The sequence below is a fragment of the Neophocaena asiaeorientalis genome, unplaced genomic scaffold (genome assembly GCF_003031525.2).
Source record: "Neophocaena asiaeorientalis asiaeorientalis breed wild unplaced genomic scaffold, Neophocaena_asiaeorientalis_V1.1 scaffold327, whole genome shotgun sequence".
NCBI lineage: Eukaryota > Metazoa > Chordata > Mammalia > Artiodactyla > Phocoenidae > Neophocaena > Neophocaena asiaeorientalis.
Window position 1 is genome coordinate 4,298,199 of NW_020174560.1, and position 17,789 is coordinate 4,315,987.

Genomic DNA, 17,789 nt, shown 5'->3' on the forward strand with positions numbered 1-17,789 from the left:
TGAATTTTCTGCACCGCCATTAACATAAATAACCAAGAGTTGACTGTATCTTGAATATTTATACTTCTTTTAAAGGCTGGCCTCAAAGCAAAATCACAAAACCTTTGAAATCTCTGCTTCCAAGGAATTCTAACAGTCAGATGCACGCTATGACAGGTAGATGCATACTATTTCAAAGTTCATTATTTCAGGTTCCCATATAAGATAACTTACCACAGACTGTTATAAAATGAAAAGAAAGGTAATGAAAGTTGTTCCACTCAAAGGGAAATACTAAGTAAATAAACATTCTGATTTGTAAGTATCTTTGTAAATGTGTAAATGAAACACACATGAGAGGAACAGAAGAAATACAGAGATTGTTAGAAGTTAGCAGGATATGATATAGCTTGGATCAATTGCAGAGAATAGTAGTCATCAGTTTCATTCCTTTCTATTCTGGAAATAAATTCATCATTTAGACAAAGCCTACACTGGTGTTTTGTTCATCTCTGGCATTCGTAGATGTACAGAAGTTTATTTTTTTTAAGTCTTTATTGAATTTATTACAATATTGCTTCTATGTTTTGGTTTTTTTCGCCGTGAGGCACGTGGGATCTTAGCTCCCTGACCAGGGATCAAACCCACACCAACTGCATTGGAAGGTGAAGTCTTAACCACTGGACCACCAGGGAAGTCCCTGTACAGAATTTGAGAGTTAGAAAAGCATGAGCTCTGGGGTTCAAGTTCCAGCTATGCCCCCTACTATTAGATCTTAGCAAATAGCTTTGAGCCTCACTTTGAGCCTCAGTTTCTTTACCTATAATATGTAAAAGTAAAAGTACTGTACTTCTACTGTATGATATCACTCGTATGTGGAATCTAAAAAATACAACCAACTAGTGAATATAACAAAAAAAAAAAAGAAGCAGACTCACAGGTATAGAGAACAAACTAGTGGCTACCAGTGGGGAGAGGGTAGGGGGGAGGGGCAGGCTAGGGGTAGGGGATTAAGAGGTACAAACTGCTATGTATTATAAAATAAGCAACAAGGATATATTGTACAACACAGGGAATATAGCCAATATTTTATAATAACTATAAATGGAGCATAACCTTCAAAAATTGTGAGTCACTATATTGTATACCTGTAACTTATATAATATTGTACATTAACTATACTTCAATTAAAAAACATCTGCCCTAATCTCAAAAAAAAAAAAGTACTGTATTTCTCTCATGAAGGTATTACAAGGATTCAATGAGTTAATACATGTGAAGTGCATAGCACAAGTTCAGTTTTACAGATGGGAAAGCTAAAGCCTAGAGAGGTAAAAAACTATTTTGTCCCAAATCACCCAACTACTTAGTGGCAGAGTCAAAGCTAAAAGTCAAGTCCCTTTAGTCACAGTTTAGGCACTTTGTCAACTACAGTTTGCTATAAAGCATTGTCTCTCTGGCTTTGGCTAACACTTTACTTATAAAGTTTTCTCTTCCTCCCCAAATAATTCACTTCAGGCCCTGACTGCAAATAAAGTGAAAATGGAAAGATGGGATAACTATGTGTTGACTAATAGGTAAAATGAAGGGGCAAGCAGAGACACTGTGCAAGGGGGAATTTGTCCAGGAGGTGTTCACTGCTACTGGCCAAATGCTGCACTACCACAGCTCCCATTGTAGGCCTGAAGCCTCAGGGCAGCACATTCTAATCTTGATCATAACTTTAACCTGGAGTCTAAGAAAATCCAGGACAACCAGCTGAGCAGGAAGAGTGTGATAGTTAAAGAATCGGTGACCTCTCCTGCGCTACACAAAGATCCTCTTGCTCTTTTGCTTTGAGAAGAAGGAAGATTAATTTGAGTTGTCCCTCTAAGAAACATTTATTAATAAAGAGCAAGAATTGAGAAAGAAAATAGGACTGTAATCATTTTTACAGTGGTAAAATGGTAGCAACATTATCACTCAGAAATAATATAAACAAATGTTGATAAGAGGTAAACAAACCAGAAAACCGGACAATGAGACAATGCATAAGCTCCAGCTCGTTTTCCTTCTACAATGGTATAAACCAGGAGAAGAAGAATTAGTCAAATGAACAGTCAAAGTAGTAAGAATAATAGTAAAATCACTATCATTTAGTCCTCTTTATCAGTCACTGCCAAGTAATGAGGAGATCCTTGAAAGTTTCCTTGACATGGATTTTTTTGTGTGTGTCTCCCACATTCTCTCTTTTTTTTTCTTATTGAGATATAATTGACATATAACACTGTATTAGTTTTAGGTGTATAACATGATTTGATATGTATATATACTATATATATAGTGAAATGATCACCACAATAAGCTTAGTTAACATCCATCATGACTCATAATTACAAAAAAAATTTTTTTGGACATGGATTTTTGAGGGCTAGTTAGGGAAATACTGAGGCAGAACAGTGGTGGAAGGTTATCCTAAATATAAAAATTCAATGGGAAACAAAGATTTAAAAAGTAGAAAGAAATCAGAGGAGAGGGAGAGACAGGATTTTGGCAAATGTAGGGGAAACCTAAGAAGTAGACACTTTAAAGACAATGACAAAGGCGCACAGGGATTTGAAATGATATGGTCGTGCAAAGAAGCAGCTCTTGGGCAAAACAGAAAGGAAAGCAATATAATTTGGTCAGGACTAAGATGCGGAGTTTTGAAATGGAAAAGAGAAGACTTGAGAAATGAAAGGAATACAGCCAAGGCAACATTTCCTCTTCTATTTTGACTTTCTCCTAGTACTTTAAAGAGAATATTATAATTTAAGACTCTGAACATATCTTGTACAATGGATATAACTGTTGGTAAAGAGAAACCTAAGTACAAAGAGTGAGGAATAAGAATCAGGACAAAAATTCACCAAGGCCTGGCCTCGTATATACAGCCATCAGATGAAGCTGAGACAAGCAAAATTATTTCAGAGACAGTTCTACGGTCTATTTTATTTTTAAGCAAATTGGGGGCACATCGTCATGGGATGTTTCTCTTTGTCTAAGGAAAATTAAAATTGTAATACAAATGAAAGTCCAGTTAATTTGGTCCTTATGAAAAAGTACATACCCTGAAAGAGTTGAGCAAAATGTAAAGAAATGTCAGATTTTCTGAAACTCTCTGGAAATTCCAGAAACCACAACAAGGTCATGATGATTTTTGTAAATCACTGTTCTCATAACTTTCCATCTCCCAATGCATAGCAAGCCCAATTGTACAAAGACCTGACTGCATCTTTGAAGATAATCAAACTTAACAGGCAACTAGAATAATACATAGGTAGAAGGATGCACAGAACTATCCAAAATTCTGCAAAGCCAACAGAGAAGATTGCCTTTAGATCTGTGACACCAGGGAACAGATATCCATCAAGAAAGCTAAAGTGCAGCAAAGCACAGCTCTAGGACATTTAAACAGAACTTCAGTTGAGTGGAAGGCTTGGTTAACCACAGGTGAGTAAACCTGTGTTGCAGTGTAATCTGATAAGGAACAAACAGCATGGATTCTAGAAGTGTAAACCATGTGTCCCTAACATGCTAGACTTCTTTGAAAGAGTTAATCAAATAGTGGATAAAAATGGACTGAGGCATATCATCCAAAAGTTTGGTTTTTTTTTACATAGTCTCTCATAAGAGGTTATTAAGAAAATTTAGTAATTACTGTAGATTAAAAATTGATTAATAGAAAATAAACCAGGACCAATACTGAAAGTCTCCAGAGACTAATACTAGGCTGGTGTACAAATTTATTAATGACCTAGAAGAAGCTTGTATGGAGAGAAAAGGTGAAGACAGACTGAAAATTGCCAATGATGCAAACTATCTATTGGAAAGCCTGGAGAGGCCTTGCTAAATAATAGATACAGTGAAATTCTCTCTTCACAAAGTAAAGAATCAGTACTTAAAGTACACTGATAGATTCAAAGTTAATAGGTTAAAAAAAAAAAAAAAAAAGGATTAAGCAACACTTACCAGAGTGAGAAAAAAGGGCAAAATAAGAGAAGATAGGATACGGACTGGCAAGGTAATAAATGGCAGAGAATACCAGCTAGTACCTCTCATATACCTTTTCCTTTACAAATACACAGAAACTTTATGTGCAGCTTTATGATAATAGAAGGCAAAACATTTAAAATAAAAGACACTATTTTAAGCGGCATATAATTAACCCATTGAATATGCTGCCACAGGACATTAATAAGACACAAAACTTAGTATGGTTCCCAAAGACCTCAGAGCCTCCAGAATATGGTTCTATAGTAAAATTACTTAGGGCAAAAAATTGCAATGGAGCACATACCTCATGCCTCAAGGTATTAACTAGGCAAGGTCAGGATGGAAGTTTCCTTTCCAATTGTTGTATTCAAAATGATTTATGGTTTCAACTTTTAAATATTCCTAATTCTATCCTAAAGTTCAAATTAAGTGAATAGACTCTTATCCAAAAATTCTTACACTATTTTTTCCAGATATATTCTTTTTGCCTGTTTATTTTTCTAAATAGCACAGCCTTCCTTTTCACCCAATTCTTCTTCCACTTCACTTATCCCAGCTCCAAAATATTGCCTAAGAAGTGATCATGAAGAGCCAATAAGTCATATATGTAAAAATCCGTGTTTGGCAAAGAGAGTTCTATAATTTGCTAGATTTTCTCATCTTTTTCCTCTCAGTGGACAAAAATTTAAATTCATACAATATTTTGGTTCTGTTCATGTTACAAAATAAAAATCTGAGCTTAGATGAATGATATTTAACATTTTTCACCTGTGACTAAGAGCTACAGCAAGAAATGTCCTTTTATAAAATGAATTTTAATCAATAAGCAACATAATTTTATAGAGTAAGATACTAGAATGCCACATGAAAAAGGTAGAGCCCTCAAGGCGCTATCTTCACCATGGGGAATGAGCAATTCATCTATGAAACGCTATGGCTTCAGTCAGTTCATACACTAAACACATAAAGAGCAGGCTATGAATGAGTTATAGGCAAAATTCACAACCCGAAAGCCTAAGAAACTGTGTCTGAAAAACTTTGTGGGTCAATAAAAAACATGTTAAATTTAAAATTTTTGGAAGTAATAAAATTATGTGTAGACAAGGCCAAAGTGATCAGGAGGCAAGTTTATACCTTGTGTCCATTTTGTAATCCAGTCCTCTCCATTTTGGGCTTAGCAATAGGGTGCCACACGTGGTATAAGGCCAGCCGTAGCATTCAAGCTTGACTGAATTTTAAAAGTGACACACTGATCAAATCTGCTCCAAGGACATTCTAGAATTTCAGGGTGCTACTGACCATTAAAATCAACCTCCTCGGTGCTCACTTCAAATCTAAACATGATGTAAAGTACAATCCTCAGGTTAATTAAATACAAGCCCCTATATTTCATCTATAAAAAAATAGTGTCCAAAATATATCACTTGCAAAGAAAGGACTTATTATGTAATGCAGTGTAGTACGAGAGTTAAAAATAAGCAGATGATCTTATAAAATACAGGATTTATAGGTTTCCTCTCGAGTATAAAATAAGAATTTGCTTTAGAAGGCCAATAAGGTAATATACTTAACAAGATGAAACACAGAAAGCTAAGCAGCAGAGCCCTGGTATGGAATTTGGTTTGGCAGACAAAAGAAGAAAGGCATATTTCAAACAGATGGAAAGTGAAAAATAATAAAGTCATCCTTACCTGCATTAATTTTCCTTCTGCTGGAGTTATTTCAGCAACACCAGCAAACACACCTTCCAAAGTGAGATTCAGTTTTCCTGTGGGGTCCATTTTCAAGGGGATCACTCTGATAATAGCTTTCTGCTCAGCTGATCTTTCAGACTCCACTGCTGCTGCCAGTACCAGTCCTGTGCGTCCAAAGCCTGCCTGCAGGGTAGCCATCAGCAGCCAGGGCCAGAGGGCAGCCAGCTGTAGCTGGTGGCCACCACTCATGCTACCAGCTGCAGCAATGCACTTCGGCCATACATACTGCTTCCACTAGCTAATACCAAACACAGGTTCCTAGATCCAGACAAACGGAGGAAAAGAAACTTATGTTTCAGCTTCAGAAAGCCGAGTCGTAGTTCTGGTCCTTCCTTTCTCTAAAGTATATTCCCAACAACAGGTGGTATTCCTGATCTGGCAGGGAAGAAAGTATTTTCAGCCTACTTCTGCTTCAGGTATGTCATTTTCTCCCATCTTCACTATGATTAGTAAAGATATCGCCGCTTCTCTTTGGAATTTTCAATTTTGCTTGAGGTTGAATGTCACATCCTGAATTTTAATTATGTCAGATCACTTGGTGCTGGTCTTCCATATGCATCAAGTTCTCGAGCCACTAAACCCAATGTTAATGAACAAAACAAGGCAAAGTAAATGACTAAGGCCATGCATCAAAGGTGAGAGTGAAAAACTCCAGCTCAGAAAACGAAGAGATGGTCCTTTAAAGCCACAAAATTTGTCAACGGTAAAAGACTAAAGATCACAGGAGAATTTTTTCTTAAAAAATGGGGAAGGAGAGGAAACACTATTTCAGGCCACACCTTGAGAGATGTCCAAAGATGCTACAACATGTATTCATAAAAGTTTCAACATTAAACTGTATTTCATTGTAGCCAAAGTTCCAGGCCCATTGAACTTACAACACTTTTCATGAACCTAAATATACTATGATTTTTAGATTTTCTACCTAGATTTGCCTGTAAACTAGGTGCTAATTTATATGTCTTCACACAGTCACAGGATAAACCTGAGCATCACAAGCTTTTCCAACTTTCATAATTAGAAGAATATTTGAAAAGGTTGGCTTTCCAACTATTTTTCCCGGTTGACATTCATATTTCTATCTTTATTTTCCCTTCTCTCTTAGGGAGCCCAGCTTTTATGCTCCTGCTTGAGAATGCCAAGCACTTTGATTTCCCATGAGATGCTTTTGGAAACTACTTTATTATCCAGATCTTATAATCTGTAATTTTCTAGGTTCATAAGTAAAACAAAGGACTATTCCTAACACGTTTTCAAATTCCTTGAGGGGGTGGGGAATAAAAGGGGGAGTAAGGAGGTGATTAGTCTACAGGCTCTAAGTAGAAAACCCTGAAAAAGTAAAAATAAACCTGAGTAGAGTAGATCTGTGCTATTTCTAGGCACACTTGAGAATTTGGGTCTTTGTACAAACAACGTCTTATTCTAAGATTTCAAAATGTGCACCCTTAAGTAAATACAAATGCACTTCAACCACAAAGCCCACTGTGTTCAGAGGTCAAGTTAAAAAATCTTATTAAGTCTTCAGAATAAATGCTGAAAAGCCAAGCAATGGAACATGAACCTGTGATATAGATTCTTTTCTTTTGCTGAGGCAGAGGGAGAAAAAAAAAAGAATTTCGAAAGAAATCTGCAAACCTGTTGTGCTGTCAGGCCCACTGGAATCCACGGGGGTGAAACAAATTCAATTATGCTTTTAAAGATCCTGCTCAAAAAAAAGGTTTCAACTGCTTAACCAAGTACAGCTCATTCTTCCACCTTCTTACTCTGCAACCAAACCAAGTGCCCCACACTGCAGCTAGGTGCCGAGAAATTCCGCAGCCCGAAAAAATAATCCATGCAGGTCAAAGGCAGAAACTTACTCCAAGGTTAGAGCTACTGTCCCCAAGAACTCTAAAAACACTTCTAGAGGATCCAAAACCATTTCTGAAATCTCCTTTCTAACAAAAGTCCTTTTTCTCCCCGAACAGCATATAAAAATGATCAAATCTTGAAAGAGAAAAGAAGCAAAGTAGCAAATACATCAGCAACAATTCACTACCAGGAACATAGAAAATCCCAGAGGGCAATGTCTCTGCATCATGGATAGACTTGGAAAGTTCGGAAGGATTCGAGTGCTTCCCTTCCAGAAAGACAATTCTGGATCAGCTCCCTAGAGGAGGAAGCCTGTGGTTTGTAACTGGTGTTCTAGCTCTGACTCCCTCCCCTGGGACTGCAATCACGCTCTCTACCTGCTGACACAAAGTGAGGGTGGAGCAGCTAGAGGCAACCACCCCCATCCCGCCCCTCCTCCTCCTGGCTGGCTGGGGCCTGGTGCGCGCACACTTCACCAGACACGTTCCTGTGCTGAGAAGAGAGCCTCTCTCGGCTCCTCGACTCCCTCTATTGAGCCACAGCCAAACTGCATCCAATTCAATCTTCAATACCTTTCTCTGGGTAAGCAAGCTACCACGTGTAAATCAGGGCCACACAAACAGACATGTAAGCAGCTTCTGCACCCAAGAGACACAGATGGTGGTATAGGAAATAAAGACCAAAAAAAAAGGAAACGCAGAAGATAAAATAATGGACACAAGGTTTTGCAAATATAAATTCAAAGGCATTTCTGCTCTTTCCAGGTTTTAGTGTCTGTAAATGCCACAAAGCCAGAATAAAGTGATCCTGTGCTATAGTTCTTACTGATTTATTGCTGTCTTAAGTCTGCTACCCTGGCAAGAACTCTGTCCATTTTATGCATAGTTTTTCTTCAGCCCTTACAAATTTAAATTCAGTAGCTCTTTTCTAAACTGTGCCTGTACCAAGCTTTTAGATTAGGTGATGTCAGAGGTCTGGAATCTGTTATTTTCTTCTCACATCCCTGGGAGGTGAAATAATACTATGGATCAGACCTGGGCCTTCAATGTGAGACTGCAAGTAAGTCTATATCATAAATACAAACAAAGGGGTAAAATATATATGCTTAATCAGAATATAGGCAAAAAGAAAACTAATTTTTGGTTAATTACCACACTCATGAACAATAACCCTTCTAGTAGCCCTGTCTTTAGAAATAATGCAGAAGTTTCTAATATATGTTTCTAAAATTTGAATTTTCAAGTCGACCAGATTATATTTGACTGTGCCCAGACATTTTATTTTGACCTGCTGCCAACAGTCTTTCCAAATTGTACAAATGAACAATGATGTGAATATGGTTAACATTGCACTTGAAAACGGTTAAGATTTATGTTACATGCTTATTGTGGTAAAAATCACATTTTAAATTGTGGTAAAAAACACATAAGAAAATTTTAAACAATTTTTAGTTTGTACAAAAAAATTGTACAAATTGATCACTTGTAAAACGTGGAGAATAATAATTGCACTGTAGCTTTGTTGTAAAGATTAAAGGACATAATGCCTCTGAAGGCAAAAAGTATGAGTGACCTAGTCATCTTGAGAATTTCATCCCTAAAGAGGGTCTACAGTCCAATTTGAAAAGATACATGTACCCCAATGTTCACAGCAGCACTATTTACAATAGCCAAGACATGAAAGCAACCTAAACATCCATCGACAGATGAACGGATAAAGAACATGTGGTACATATATATAATTGAATATCACTCAGCCATAAAAAGGAATGGGGGACTTCCCTGGTGGTCCAGTGGTTAAGACTTCACGCTCCCAATGCAAGGGGCCCAGGTTCAATCCCTGGTCAGGGATCTAGATCTCGCACGTTGCAGCTAAGACCTGGCACAGCCAAATAAATAAATATTTTTACAAAATGAAATAATACAATTTACAGCAACATGGATAGACCTAGAGATTATCATTCTAAGTCAGAGATAGAAAAATATCACATAATATCACTTATATGTGGAATCTAAAATATGACCCAAATGAACTTATTCATGAAACAGAAAGACTCACAGACATCAAAAACAAATTTATGGTTACCAAAGGGGAAAGTGGGTGGCAGAGGAATAAATTAGGAGTATGGGATTAACAGAGACATGCTACTATACGTAAAATAGATAAACAACAAGGACCTACTGCATAGCACAGGGAACTATATTCAGTATCTTGTAATGAACTATAATGGAAAAGAATCTGAAAAAAATATATATGTATATCTGAATCACTTTGTTGTACACTAAAACTAATACAACATTGTAATTCAACTATACTTCAGTTTAAAAAAATTAATTAAAAAAAGTTTAAAGAGGGTTTATGGGGACAGTTTTGGCATTTTAGGCCTAATAACACCTAGAGCAGAGAGAGAAATTCTAAAGTAAATTCTTAATTTAGCACTTTTTCTTTAGTGGTTGGACCTTAAGAACATAATGCAAGTATAGACCTTTCCTAGCTCCTTTCCTAAAGAATAGGAGTAGCTCTAATTCTTCTGGAGAGAATTTTTTTAAAGTCTGCTCTGGTTTTACATTTATTTAAAATTATTTATTTATTTATTTATTTATTTATTTATTTATTGGCTGCGTCGGGTCTTAGTTGTGGCATGCAGGATCTTTCGTTACAGCATGCAGGCTCTTCTTTGCAGTGCACAGGCTTCTCTCTAGTTGTGGCGCCCGGGCTCCAGAGCGCGTGGGCTCTCTAGTTGTGGGGTGAGCGCTCAGTAGTTGCCACATACAGGCTTAGTTTCCCGGCCGCACGTGGGATCTTAGTTCCCCGACCAGGGATTGAACCGGCGTCCCCTGCATTGCAAGATGGATTCTTTTTTTTCTTTTTAATTAAAGATTTGTTTTTAATTAATTTATTTATTTTTGGCTGCATCAGGTCTTAGTTGCAGCATGCGGGATCTTTGTTGAGGCATGTGGGATCTTCATTGTGGTGCACAGGCTTCTCTCTAGTTGTGGCACACAGGCTTCTCTCTAGTCGTGGCACACAGGCTCCAGGGTACATGGGCTCTGTAGTTGTGGCGCTCAGGTTCCAGAGTGCGTGGGCTCTGTAGTTTGCGGCAGGCAGGCTCTAGTTGAGGTGCGCGAGCTCAGTAGTGTGGCACACGGGCTTAGTTGCCCCGCGGCATGTGAGATCTTAGTTCCCTGACCAGGGATCGAACCCGTGTCCCCTGCATTACAAGGCGGATTCTTTACCACTGGACCACCAGGGAAGTCCCAGCAAGACGGATTCTTAACCACTGGACCACCAGGGAAGTCCCTGGTTTTACATTTTTATTTTATGTATGCCATGTAAAAGTATAGCATAAAATGTGTAAAATACACATTATTATATATCTGATATATGTAAAAATATCTTTAGTGTTAAACTAAACAAAAAGTAACCTACTAATTGACTTTGCCTCACCTATTACTGCTTGAAACTTGCAAAGGAATTAAGACACACAAACCTGAGACTTAATACAGATACTTAGTTGAAAGGAAAAGAATATAGATGTGGTTGCCCTCTCTTGAGGAAACTCTGAGATCTGAGCACGACGATAATAGGTACCTTGAGTCTGGGTACCTTGAGCTACTCAGGATCAAACCAAACAGCTCTGTATAGCTTAGTTCACTGATATATTGTGTTTATTTAAACAGTATTGACAAGAAAGTCACCAGAATTAATAAGCAAGAGAAATTATTCTCTGGCTTCAAAGTTTTGGCGTTATCCCTCAGAGACTGACAGATCACAACTACCATAGAGATGTCATAAAGATGCCATCACTATGGTAATGAATCGCCCATCTCACTGACACCTACTACCTAACTTTACACGAGACAGATCACACTTCAGGATCTACTTTCACAACTGCATTGACTAAAGTTACTGAAGACCTTGATCCTTTTCCAAAAACCTAGGTTTCTATAAACATGTCCAAGAATTGTCCTTATCCTTAATGGCATTTTAAGGATTCAATCTCTATTCAAGTGTAAATGAAAAAAACTCAGGATTTTTTTTTTTAAGTCAGATTCTTTGGAAAACAGAGCACATTTTCTTCTGAACTTTACTATTATGATTAATAGTTATAATGACTGAGGTTTCTATTGATCACCAAACAGTAAAAACAAGCAAGACAACAAGTCTAGTTGAAACACTTTATTGTTGACTGACTGAAATTTATCATGCTTAAGGTGCTGAAATACTGAGGCACTAGTCAGGAGCCTTGTTAGCATGTGTCAGACCCTACTGACTAATTCACACAAAGATTTTATTTTATCTTTTGCCACTTTGTCCAAGACAGTAATGATAGCTTTAGCTGACAGGTAGCAGGCATGTGAGTATAGCAGTACATCCAGCTCCTTGGTCTGTTGTATTCATATATAAAAAGAGGTTTGGAAAGCTGATAAAGGTAAAACAATTGAAACCAAATCCATGCCAAGGTTCCTGCTTGACACATGTTCCTCAAAAGATATTATCTCTTTCAACATATACAAAGCCAAGAAAGGCATATTTAAGGGAAGGAATGAATATCACCCACATAGTATATCAGCTTTTCAACCTGACAGAGAAAAGGCGAAGTTCCTTCATATAGAAACTGGGTCTCCTCTTCACATACTCTGCCAAAATACACAGTCTGACCAAAAGATGTAGGAGTCTTGATAATCTGTTCCTCTTTTAAACCTTGCTAATAAAGATGAATAAATGTTCATCACATGGACATCGTCTAGTCTAATCAGATGGACCAAACAGGTCACTTTTCAGAACCTATTTTCATATCTAAACTGAGTCACTGCAGACCAATATAGAGCTCATCCTTTTCCAAAAAACTACTATCTCTGTAATACTTCTGGGGAAGTACATCGTTGCGAAGGCACAATGCAAGTTAAGAAATGAATTGCTACGTCCACCGTGGCTTGAATAGTACTTATGTCATATCACTAAGGGCCTTTCCTTTTTCACTAGTTTCATATTCCTAGGCTTTCCTTTTGTTTCTGCAGTGCTTATTAGGAAAACTGAGGCAGAATCTAATAAGAAAGTTCTAGTCAATTTAAAAGACTTTAAATCAGAAATTTTCTGCTGTCATTGGATTAGCAAGTGAGGGATCAACCACAGAAAGTGGACATCCAAGATACCTCTCCTAAAAACCAGTCCCATAATCCTACTATTTGAATTTAGGATCCTAAACAGGGGATAAGATAAAAATGTTATAGTCTATCCCACTATCCAAACTTCTCTCAGAAGCTTAAACCATACATAAACTATTAAAAATATCAGAGGCATAGCTTCTGTTAGGTGACTACTAATCAGCTTCTCCCCAGATCTGCACACTATCTTTTATAGACGAGAATTTATACTTACTGAATGTAAAAATCTAAAAAAAAAAAAAAATCTAAAATAAGAAAACACTGTGTTAAATCTCTTAATGGTTTTGTTCACACACTGTACATTCCCGTTTCAAAATTAAAATATTATATATGCATCCTTTATCCTTCTACCCCTCAATATTAATAAAGATATAAAGCCTTAAAACTTAAAAATCTACCAGCATTTATAAATACAAGTATATTCAACAAGCTAAATACTTTTCTTTAGAAGATATATTAAATAAGTGATATATTAACAAAACCTTCTTACCATTTATGATAATGTATCATTAAAATTAAAGAAAGATATGAAAATAGAAGAACGCTCCCGTAAATATAAAAGAATCAGAGGCTGTTAAGTGTGATGGATGGTCCAAGTCCGGACGCCTTGCTTTTGAAACAGAATGCTGGGTTAGGAAGTAAGGGCATTTCCTGGTTAATCACTTAGAAAATTAACTCTTTCCCAGGGTTTCTCCCTGGAATTCCTGACCCATTTAGACCTGCGATCTTGGTTACCTCACAGGCCTTTGTTTCTCACACAATTTTCTCTAAAAGGATCACACTGCAACTTGAAACAGATAGACTGAACTCCCCACCGGAGTTGTGCTGACTACTTTTGAGAGTGGCAAGACGACAAACCAGCACACCCACACAGATTATTCTCCGGTACCATAGATGCAGCTGTTTTTAGATGCTTTTTGACTGTAACAGAAGACCAGGAACTTTCATTTGAAAGGGATCTGGGCAGCAAAAAAAAAAAAGACTGCTAGATGTTTGGTAGTTTGTCAAGGTAAACAATCTGAACTGAACAGCTGTAGTAAATACCAAATTCCCAATTCTCAATTAACAGAATTCTCAATTAACAAAACAAAAATACTTTTTTTCCTTGAACTGAAAGAGCCCCAACAGTGTGTCATGTGCAAGGCTAGTCTGCCTCCAGCTACAGCCAGTGCACAATGTCACGTTTGTCAGCCATTCTCACTCTTTTAATTCTTCCTCCTGTGGAAAGTGCTCCTGCTTGCAGGCCACATCCACCAGCAGATGAAGATCTAGGAAGAAAAAAGATTTGTTTACTCACTCTTAGCTTCTCGAACTGGAGAGTTCAATAGACAAGTCTTTAGACAAGAAGAACAAGTTGCTATGTTTCACCTGTAGAATGGGCTCTAAAATCACATTACCTCATCAGATTCTCAATTTGGGGGGCATTCCCGTACCTCTAAAGCACACAGATGCAGCCCAGTTGTTAACCCAAAGAGACTAACAAAGTTTAAAGTTTCTCTCCTTTTAGTGATGTAGATAAGCCTCTTTTCAACTGAATTTTATTATAAGTGAAAAATTAAGGAAAAGTGCCAAAAAGATCAAAGTGAAATAAATACACACAAATGAAAATTCATTTCTTCGATGCTATAAAAATAGATAGGTGGGTTTTGGGAATATGAAAAAGTAATGCCTTCAGAAATACAATGTTAAAATAAGTAATCACTACCTTTCCAAAGTTGATTGCCTCCAAAAAATTTCCACTTATTGACTAACACAGCTGACTCTCTTATAAAAAGGTCTACCTGAATTGTCTGTTAAAAATAAAGTATACCCTTCAAGGAGGTCAAGAAACAAAGAGTGGTCATTTAAGACTGGAAAGAAGTAAAAAAGTGAGCTCTCAGTTCAGGCACTAGGCTCTTTAACATAAAAAGCTAAGACCATGTACAGAAATAGAGTTAAGTGTTGTATGAAAGGAGAGAGAAGGTTAGCACTCCCCTTGACAAGGACGGAAAAGGCCTTCGGGCCTGACAACACGCATACGGTTAAGGCACTGCCACCTACTTCATGGCCTCTAATCACTGTTTTTAGCAACCTAAGTGTCCATTGACAGATGAATGGGTAAAGAAGATGTGGCACATATATACAACGGACTATTACTCAGCCATAAAAAGAAACGAAATTGAGTTATTTGCCGTGAGGTGGATGGACCTAGAGTCTGTCATACAGAGTGAAGTAAGTCAGAAAGAGAAAAACAAATACCGTATGCTAACACATATATATGGAATCTTAAGAAAAACAAAAAATGGTCATGAAGAACCTAGGGGCAAGACGGGAATAAAGACGCAGACCTACTAGAGAATGGACTTGAGGATACGGGGAGGGGGAAGGATAAGCTGGGACAAAGTGAGAGAGTGCCATGGACATATATACACTACCAAATGTAAAACAGATAGCTAGTGGGAAGCAGCCGCATAGCACCCGGAGATCAGCTCGGTGCTTTGTGACCACCTAGAGGGGTCGGATAGGGAGGGTGGGAGGGAGGGAGACGCAAGAGGGAAGAGATATGGGGATATATGTATATGTATAACTGATTCACTTAGTTATAAAGCAGAAACTGACACACCATTGTAAAGCAATTATACTCCAATAAAGATGTTTAAAAAAGAAAAGAAATAGAGTGAAATGGCCTGTCTGAATAACATAGTCCGAAAGGAAGGAATCCTAATGTGGCTTCTAGATTCAGTCTAATTCATTTGCAATTTCTAGAGCAACATGACCAGGGAGCCTTTTTTAGGTTGATTTTTAGGCTTACAATTTTGTCCTAGTAGCATTTTGGAGTTAAACTAAATTATACAGAATGAGTCCTTTATTTCCTACTAGACATACAGAGACTTTTGTTACTATATTTGTAGAACACAACCTTTGTAGGATTGATCAACAGCCTGGGCAAGACAGCTGATACAATAAAATAATTCTACCACCAACTATGAGTAAATCTAGAAGGCATTTGGAACAGTATCTAATTTTTTCCATATTTTGTGAGAGGAAGACCAATCACTAGGAGAAGGTACCAGCTCATCCGGTGAACAACACTACAACCTATCCATAAAGAACAAGCAATTTCAGACTTCCCTGGCAGTCCAGTGGTTAGGGCTCCAAGCTTCCACTGCAGGGGGAAGGGGTCAGTCCCTGGTTGGGGAACTAAGATCCTGCATGCCATGCTGTGAGGCCAAAAAAATTAAAAACAAACAAACAAACAAAAAACAAGCATCTATCCAGATAAGCATCTTGTAGAGGGAGAACAGACATCAGTTTATCACTTAAAAGTGGCTTCTTGTGCATCCATGATCATGGCAGCATTATTTACAATAGCCAAGAAGTGAAAGCAATCCAAGTGTCCATCGATGGATGAATGGAAAAACAAAATGTGGTAGCTACATACAAGGGAATATTATTTAGCGTTAAAAAGGAAGGAAATTCTGACAAATGCTACAACATGAGTGAGCCTTGAAGATATCACGCTAATTGAAATAAGTTAGTCACAAAAGGATAAATACTGTATGATTCTACTCATATGAGGTAGCTAGGGTGGTCAAATTCATAGAGACAGAAAGTAGAATGATGGTTGCCAGGGGCTGCAGGGAAGGACGGAATGGATATGGAGTTTCAGTTTGGGAAGATGGGAAAAGTTCTGGAGATGGAAGGTGGTGGTGGTAGTACATAACGTGAATGTACTTAATGCCACCGAATTGTACACTTAAAAAAGGTTAAAAAGGTAAATTTTATGTTACGTATATTTTACCACAAAAATGGCTTCTTTACAGTCTAAAGAACAGTGACAATGATTACAGTAATATCTTAATTTGTATAACATCTTTTTTTCAAGTAACTAAAATGCATTATTAGAAGGTCATCTAATTAATCCTGAGGAGTGAAGAGGTGACTGAAGGAACCTCTACACTATACGGCTAATAAGCAAAGCCCATGGTTCCTAAATCTTGCTGCACATTGGAATCACCTGGGGAGCTTTAAAAAAATACTAAGATCCAGGGCTTCTACCCCCATACATGCTGATTTAATTGGTATAGAGTACAGCCTAGGCATCAGGATTTTTAAAAGCTGACCAAAGGATACAGAATGAGTAATACCTAATTACGATCATTCTCTAAACACTTCAACTCCATATCAGAATAAGAAGGAAAGGCCATATGGTGACAGAAAATACGAAAATAAGAATTTGGAAAATGAACAGACCCAACTGCAACCCTGCTTTGAAAGCAGAGTAGGAATTCTTGATAATGACAAAGGTAAAAAGACTACAAAGCACCTGCAGAGCTCTTACGGGGAGGCAGACTGAAGAACAACAACAACAAATCCTCTTTTTTTCAGTGAACAAATGTCATTTATTTAATTGACACTTTATTGTATTGATAGGTTCAAATAATGGACAACAGCATATCACAAATAGGCATGTTTAAAGAAACAAGTCTGTATGGCTCTGTAATAGTCTCAGAATGAGTTATGTAGTGAGTTATGTATGAGCAACAAATCCTCTTAGGCTTAATGATTGCGCTTTAAAACAGCATTTGTCAGTACTTCCCTGGTGGTCCAGTGGTTAAGACTGCGCTCCCAATGCAGGGGGCCTGGGTTCAATCCCTGGTCAGGGAGCTAGATCCCACAGGCTGCAACAAAGATCCTGTGTGCCACAACTAAGAACCAGGGCAGGCAAATAAATAAATATGTTTTTAAAAAAAGCATTTGGCACACAGCTTCTAAGAACAAGCATCTAAACACAATAATTTTATTAAAGTGAGCTTCCTTCATTAACAAAGCTGCCAATCAAGTAATTAAAGTATAGAAACCAATAAAAATGCAAAAAGACAGAGACTAGCCTGACGTTACTAGAGGTTTATAGGACTTCATTCAGAAGAGAACCATGATCCACCAGAGGGCAGACAGCAGAAGAAGAACTACAATCCTGCAGCCTGCGGAATGAAAGCCACAACCACAGAAAGATAGACAAAATGAAAAAGCAGAAGACTAC

At 37.6% G+C, this 17,789-nt stretch overlaps 2 protein-coding genes and 1 non-coding gene across 4 annotated transcripts in view; 1 reads left to right on the forward strand and 2 right to left on the reverse strand.

The window, feature by feature from the left end:
- The window catches only part of RNF43 (ring finger protein 43), a 60,221-nt gene extending 52,287 nt beyond the window's left edge, over nucleotides 1-7,934 (reverse strand). The window contains exons 1-2 of one of the 2 annotated variants that reach the window (XM_024757640.1): nucleotides 7,383-7,934; nucleotides 5,685-6,321 (exon numbers count right to left, since the gene is read on the reverse strand). In XM_024757640.1, coding sequence (XP_024613408.1) covers nucleotides 5,685-5,936 — 252 coding nt within the window. In that variant the 5' untranslated portion in view covers nucleotides 5,937-6,321; nucleotides 7,383-7,934. Of the gene's footprint in view, nucleotides 1-5,684 lie in introns of both variants that reach the window. The other variant, XM_024757639.1, reaches the window with a different exon arrangement.
- A 5,969-nt stretch (nucleotides 7,935-13,903) lies between these two features.
- HSF5 (heat shock transcription factor 5) overlaps nucleotides 13,904-17,789 on the reverse strand; it is a 48,342-nt gene continuing 44,456 nt past the window's right edge. The window contains exon 7 of the mRNA XM_024757544.1: nucleotides 13,904-14,034. Within this exon, the coding sequence (XP_024613312.1) occupies nucleotides 13,964-14,034 (71 nt within the window). The 3' untranslated portion in view covers nucleotides 13,904-13,963. The remainder of the gene's footprint in view (nucleotides 14,035-17,789) is intronic.
- On the forward strand, nucleotides 14,705-14,832 carry LOC112408170 (U6atac minor spliceosomal RNA). The gene has a single exon (XR_003004902.1). It is a non-coding gene; the product is annotated as a U6atac minor spliceosomal RNA (small nuclear RNA).